Below are 7,123 nucleotides of genomic sequence, written 5' to 3' on the forward strand. Positions count from 1 at the left end.
TTTACAAACAAATTATTTTATACAAACTCATTTTACTTGGTTATTCATTTAACCATACATCTTTCTTTTATATATCATCTGATTTTCTTATCACTTTATTTGTATGGTTTATAAAAGAAAACATTTTCCTAAGACACATGACTAACTTTTATAAAACAATTCTTTCAACTACAACTCATGAATCCTTAATCAATAAACCTATGTATCTCACAGGCATTTTTATGCTGACGTACCTATTTTCACATGTGTTTTCAGGAGCTGATGCATAGGGTTGTTCAAGATACACTTAGGCGGACTTGGGCCTTAGTGACATAAAATGAAGCAAGAGTAGTTTAATTATGTCATGTACTCTGTGTTTCTTTTGTTTTAAGACAACGTAATCACTTTGTTAATAAATAAAACAAAACTTTAAATACCATAGTTGTGAAACAATAATTATGCCACTCTACTCCCCGACGTTTCCACCGCGGTTTGTTGTTTTACGCGGTCGGGGTGTGACACAGCGTCCCATAGAAGAAATGCTATTTCTGGTCTCACAAGAGAAGATGAGATCGGTTTAAGAGAAAAAGAATCCATGATTAAGTCCGAATCTGATTATGAAGAATTCAAAATAATTACTTAAATCAATACTTCGAAAATCTAGATCTGTCATCAAAAGAACCTGATTGGAATATCCTGATACTTCAAGCCGTGTCATTTAAAGAGTTTCTAGACTGTAAAGCTCTCCTTGATATGCTAGATGATGATGGGTATGTTAGTAAATATAAGTACAGTCTAGAAAATAAGTTCGATGACATGATTGAATGGTTTCTCAAAGAAAAGTTAGAGATTACCACAAGACCACTTCCTGCATATGCTTCGGACAATCGAAAGGTTAGTATGTTGGAACTATATATGGTAGTTAAAAGAGAGGGTGGACACCGAAGAATTACAGAAAACAACATGTGGGCTATGGTTGTCAAAGATATGGGATTCGATTATAATGAAAGAGAGTTTATGAGGCTGATGTATGCCATGTACTTAGATGTGCTTGTTTATTATTATAAATTCAAATCGACACAACAAAAGGTAGCCGAGAGATAGATTGTGGAGGATGTAGCAGAAACAAGACGAAGCAAAAGTCTGTACAAGAAGGAAGGAACAAGCAGGCATACCAGAGCAGAACAAGATGGATCTGATGAAGAACATTATGCTTTCTTCGCTGGAAATGACTGGTACGGGCTAAACAAACTGCAAAAGAGGAAGAAATTTGATTTTAAATAGGCTGAAAAAGCCGTTAATGAAGCAAATAAAAGCGTCATGATGCACTCTCGAAGGAACAATTAAGTTTATGGGGAGTGTGTTAGAGTATATAAACTTAATTTATATTATGTATGTATTAGATATTCGAACCTTATGTTTATATGTGTGTAACGATGATATTATAGAACGATTATGTTGGTTTAGATGGCACCGTTTCAAGTGGTGGTTATTCCCTCCAAAACCAACCAACAATAACCATCATGTATGTTAATGTATAAATAAATCTTGTCGGCAAATGTAACCGGCACCATGACATTTCATACTCGAATTGTCCTCTCAAATATTCAACTGTAACTCCTTTGTTTCCTGCACATTCACAATATGAATTCACATTCTCAATCAAGTTCCGCTGCACATGTTAATGATATTCAACAGATCCGATATTTGTGAGTCAATTCTTGAAGGACTTCATGAAATTGCAGGGAGTTCAACTGGCAATTTCATATGCTCATCATCCACAATCAGATGTTCAAACTGATGTCTTAAATAGGTGCTTAGAAACCTATCTCTGGTGTATGGTAATGGACGATCCGAGGGTCTGGCCTAAATGGTTGACTTTGGCAGAATGGTGGTACAACACTACCACCCATTCGACCATTGGAATGTCACCTTATGAGGCATTATATGGTCTCCCTCCACCATTACATATACCTTATATTCCTAATCAAACCAAGATTGAGTCTTTGGAGTTCAGGTTGAGAGAGGCTAAATTGGTTACTTTAAAAGCTAATTTAGCTAGGGCAAGAAATCGAATGAAACAAATGGCTGATAAACACAGGTTTGACAGACAATTTAATGTGGGAGATTGGGTCTATGTCAAGCTTCAATCATATGTACAGACAACCCTTAAGCAACATCATAATCATAAATTGGAACCTAAATTTTTTGGCCCTTATTTGATTTTAGAGAGAATTGGTGCTATTGCATATCGATTAGACTTACCTGCTAATTCACGAATACAGCCAACATTTCATGTTTCGTTGCTTAAATTAGCTCCAGGTCCCACTATATTTGTTCCTCCATTACCACAAGATCCTGTTGTTCCTATTCAACCGAGAGCTATTTTGGATCAAAAGTTGCTTAAGAAGGGATCAAGAGCTGGAGTTCAAGGGTTGGTTCATTGGTAGGGATTACCAGTTACAGAAGCATCCCGAGAAGATCTTAAGGAGTTGCAAGTGCGCTTCCCCAATTTTGAAGACAAAATTCATGTTAACGGGGGAGTATTGTTAGTGATATGGGACTATTGCAGGGGGTAAATGTGTAATAATGAGATTAGTTGTAATTAGAGGGGCTAAATAGTCATTAGTTAGAAGTTGGGGTTATATTGTAATTGGTTTGTTAGTTCGTTAATTCGATATTAATAGCGATCATAACTGAATGTAATGGCAGCTTGATTGATCGTTACTTCTTCTTCTCTATATTCTTGTTCCAATCATATCATTCTCTTTCTTTGTTGCGACGTGTTCTGTCCACTTTATTCATTATCGGATTTGGAACTGTCATTGACGTCGCCATCAACAGAAAACTGATTTGCAATCATTATTTCAGATCAGATCAACTAATGACGAATGAAGGTTAGGCATATAGCGATTCCCGCTGCCGCGCGTAAGCGACAGTGGTTGAAATCAGGTCCGTCGCAGGATGTGGAAGGACGCACCAACCGAAAAAGGCTGCCTCTGTGTACCATTTCTCCAATCGGTGTCGAGATACTTGAATATGAGGTAATGTAACGTTTTGCCGTTGTGGTGGATCAGTTGAACGAAGATGAGATGGAATATGTAGATTAATTTGGAGAGTATATTGAGGATGGATATCTCACGCATGGAGGTTGTCATCCATGGTGGATTGCCGCCAGAGACGAAAATATGGATAAGACGGTTAAGAACGAAGGAGAATCAAATGTAAACTTTTATATTCCCATTTTAACCTTCTGTGTATTTCATTTAGATTCCTGTTTGGTGGTTTAAAATTAATCTCATTCGTTTATTAATTACATCCAAGGGCTTTTAAAAGGGTTTTCTAGTTCTCCACTTTATTGATGTTTTCTGAGAGCATTCACATCCATTCCACCATATTTTCACTCTAGATTACACTAAAAACACTACATTTTCTCACTCACTTTCAATTAAATCATATTTTTTTATACCTTTTCTCTCTCCTCCACTCACAACCACTTTCAAAATATATTAAAAATTTATAAGTGTCCCCCCAAATATACAGATGAACAGTAACATTTTCTTTCTTCTTCACTCACAACCACTTTTTATACTCTTTATATTATAAAAACTCCACACACAGAATTTAATGGAATGGATGTGAATGCTCTGATAAACCTCACACTATCTCTATCTCTATATCTCTATCTCTATATATAATAAATGAAAATGATTTAGGACACTTGACATGTTCTGGTGTAAATAACATGTTTAAATTATCACATTTAGATTTTGATATATAAAAAAGTTGAATTTTTAGATTACTAGTGCAACTTTGGATTAATCAATACTTGTATATCCCTTCAGGTATAAAAAAAAAAAGAAAAAAAAGAAAGAAGAAGAAGTTAGTTTGTCATCAGCCTTCAACCTTGAGAAGCCATTTACATAAAACTAACTCTCACAAACAACCTTATCAGTATTATCACACTTTAATTTTAGGTTTTCACTTTCGGCTGTTATAACGAGTATCAATACTTGTTGAAATATATGTATGTTTCCAATTTAATATCAAACACATGGTTCATATTTTATCTAATTGCTTATGATGATATGGGCATGTTGCAGTTGAAATAGAAGGCTTATTGGACTTGAACCGGGCTTAGAAGTTGTTCCTGATGGGTCAAGTTTGCAGCTACTATTGGGCTCGAGATTGGCTTAAAGTGCATATGGGCTTGTAGATGGATGACGGGCGGCAAGTGGTTGAGTGCAACTGCTATATAAAGGCGTGTGATGATACAATGCAGTTAACAATTTTTCTACTATGTCTAGAGTTCTTGTTCAATAGGGTTTCTCATGTACTCAATCGGTCATACACAATATGTTTTCTCTCTTGTGCTAGATGTAGGATTAATACTTGTTTCGATATGTTATTGAATCGATCATCCGTTAGGTTTAGTGAGAGGATTTTATTCAGATTATCTTTTTCACGGTTTGTGACGTGTTTGTTGAGGATTTTTTATTTGAACAAATCCATTCTTGTAATTCGTTTGATTCTTGATTGGTTTTAGTAAAAGATATAGTACTTTTGACAATACTGGTACCATAACAAACCAAAGCAATATCGTCCGCATTCTCACCATATTGCGCATTATAGTTACTTTATGACCTTATATTGATTATGTTCAAATTGTTTCTACTAAGTTGTAATATACTATAGAGGTAACAATAGTTATATATGTTACAATGAAAGTATATAGTTACAAAGAAACTAACACGCACAATAATTGTGTCTAGAACACACATGAAACACATGGTACAAAAGTTTATTTTGTTGCACAAATCACACCCACATAGAATGGTTTGTTTACTAAATAAAGGTACCTTTGTATTACGAGAGATGATGAAAAAAGGTATGGGTTGCATTTATCTTATCCATGTTTTATCTTTAGCTTTTCTGTGACAATGATGAATCGATGAGATTTTTTTGTCGGTGAGTTTTAAAAACGGTTAAGTAAAAATGAATCAAATAATAATAATAATAATAATAATAATAATAGTAATAATAATAATAATAATAATAATAATAATAATAATAATATAAATAGATAATCATAATTAGTTAAAAAGGGTTAAATAATTAATGACTATTTGTTCGTTACAACCTAAAAACGATAGAAAAAAAATCTTTACCTTTACATTTCAGGGTTAGGTTCAATTGTGAATACCCCCCTCCATTGTGAACTGTGTGAACTTATCCTAGCCCTTGATCGCGTTTAAATATTATAAGGGTATGATTGTAATTATATAATAAAATTAACTTTAAATCATTATATTAATAATTCAAATCAGTTACCTAATCTATTTTTAAATCCTAATCGTAAATATCTTTTTTTTATTTTATAAGATTATCATCTTTATTGTCTAATAAACAACCATATTATCAAGAGATTCTCCAGATTTCGAATTCAATTCTTATCAAACTTCATACCCAGTTCATCACGTTCGTATTTTTCATCAAAAGCTCGAATATTTCTCAACGGCAATTCCTTCTGGCTTCTGCCCACTACTTCTTCTTTGACCACCACCACCACCACCAAGTTTCAACTTTACACTTTCTCTTCCGACGTGAGCCACTATCAGATCAGCCACCATCACAACCAGGTAATTCTTGTTCTGATCTTCAATCTCTACTCGATTTATGATTGCCACCCAAATCACCACCATCCGCCCACAACACCAACATCCTCTAGGGTTTAGAAATTGTTAATTGATGTATTCGGTGTTTAGAAATTGGTTGGTTGAATTACAGTGCTTAATTTGTTGTAAGAATGATTTAGGGATGGTTCATCTTTTGCAATTGAATTACACCAACATCCTCTAATCAAGCATTAAGAATGATTTTTGTATGAATTGAAGTTAATCATTCTTTTCTTACGACATTAGGGTGATATTTTCTGTTCATCTTTGTATGCACACCAAATGTTTGATGAAATGCCTTGACTATACATTGTGTGAAATTCGTATGACTTTTTTTGTTGAATGTGTGCTAAATGAATCACAATCTATCTAGAATCATGGTGTACACTTAAACACGATCTTTTGCAAGAATTGAAGTCTCTAATCAAGCAGTAAGAATGATTTTTGTAGGAATTGAAGTTAATCATGCTTTTCTTACGACATCAGGGTGATATTTTTTGTAAGCTTCCATTGTTGACGAAATTAATAACTTGAAATGGATGACTTTAGCTGAATTAAACACCAAACGGGTCAAACTCATGAACATTTATTCATAATTCATAAACGTCGTTTCTTTATAAAAACTTACGATCATGGTCACATTTTGGGTCTTTTTTAGTATTCCTTTCATTTGGTATTTAGTTTGATGTTGTAAAAGTGGACTCTCATAAGCAGAGTGTTGATTGCGATTCAGGCTCAGTTGAACAACCCAAAGCTAGGATAAGCATTCCCAATGGAAATTCGAAGCGTAAGATGGATCCAAAACCTGTTTATATTCATGTGAGGGCTCGTCACGGGCAAGCAACCGATAGTCATAGCTTAGCTAAAAGAGTAAGTTACCAAATCTTTGTTTTTTCACTAAGCATCCATGTCAAAAAAGGGTGAAAACACCCCTACATGTATATAAACTTTATGATCATTTGATTTTGTGATATGGTAGGCCAGAAGGGAGAAAATGAAAAAGAAAATGCAATATTTGCAAGATTTGGTTCCAGGTTCCACAAGCGTAGACTTCAATATGGACAATTCATTGCCTGAAGAGGTAAAGAGTAAATCTTGATCTTAAATCACCTTTGGCTGTTTAAATTAATGGTACATGACTAAATATTATATGTACCATGAAACTCATTGAGCATTTTAAAATGTGATCTGTTTTAATATTGTGGAACCAACTATCATAACAAACTCATGTGTAAGCCTGGGCGGCTTAACGCATTTTCAATGAAAGTTTGGTGCTTAACTGCTTTTATTGCAAATTTTCACCACCAGCAGATACATATTTCCCAGTGGTAGTGAACCCAGATTGCCAGAATTATGGTTCAGATAAAAATGGTAGCTAGGAATTGTCCGCTAAAAAAAGGCAACACAACTGTGGACGATTCATCGACCGAAGAAGAGCGTGACAAAGAAACGGAGTCCGGAACTGAAGA

The 7,123-nt window shown here is 34.4% G+C and overlaps 1 protein-coding gene across 1 annotated transcript; it reads left to right on the forward strand.

The window, feature by feature from the left end:
* Window positions 1-2,870: 2,870 nt before the first annotated feature.
* Window positions 2,871-6,753, forward strand: LOC110925041. The gene is made up of 5 exons (XM_035986341.1): window positions 2,871-3,023; window positions 3,085-3,203; window positions 5,362-5,618; window positions 6,388-6,524; window positions 6,634-6,753. The coding sequence occupies exons 1-5, from the start codon at window positions 2,871-2,873 to the stop codon at window positions 6,751-6,753; spliced, it is 786 nt and encodes a 261-aa protein (XP_035842234.1).
* Window positions 6,754-7,123: the final 370 nt, after the last annotated feature.

Source organism: Helianthus annuus, chromosome 17 (genome assembly GCF_002127325.2).
Source record: "Helianthus annuus cultivar XRQ/B chromosome 17, HanXRQr2.0-SUNRISE, whole genome shotgun sequence".
NCBI classification, from domain to species: domain Eukaryota; kingdom Viridiplantae; phylum Streptophyta; class Magnoliopsida; order Asterales; family Asteraceae; genus Helianthus; species Helianthus annuus.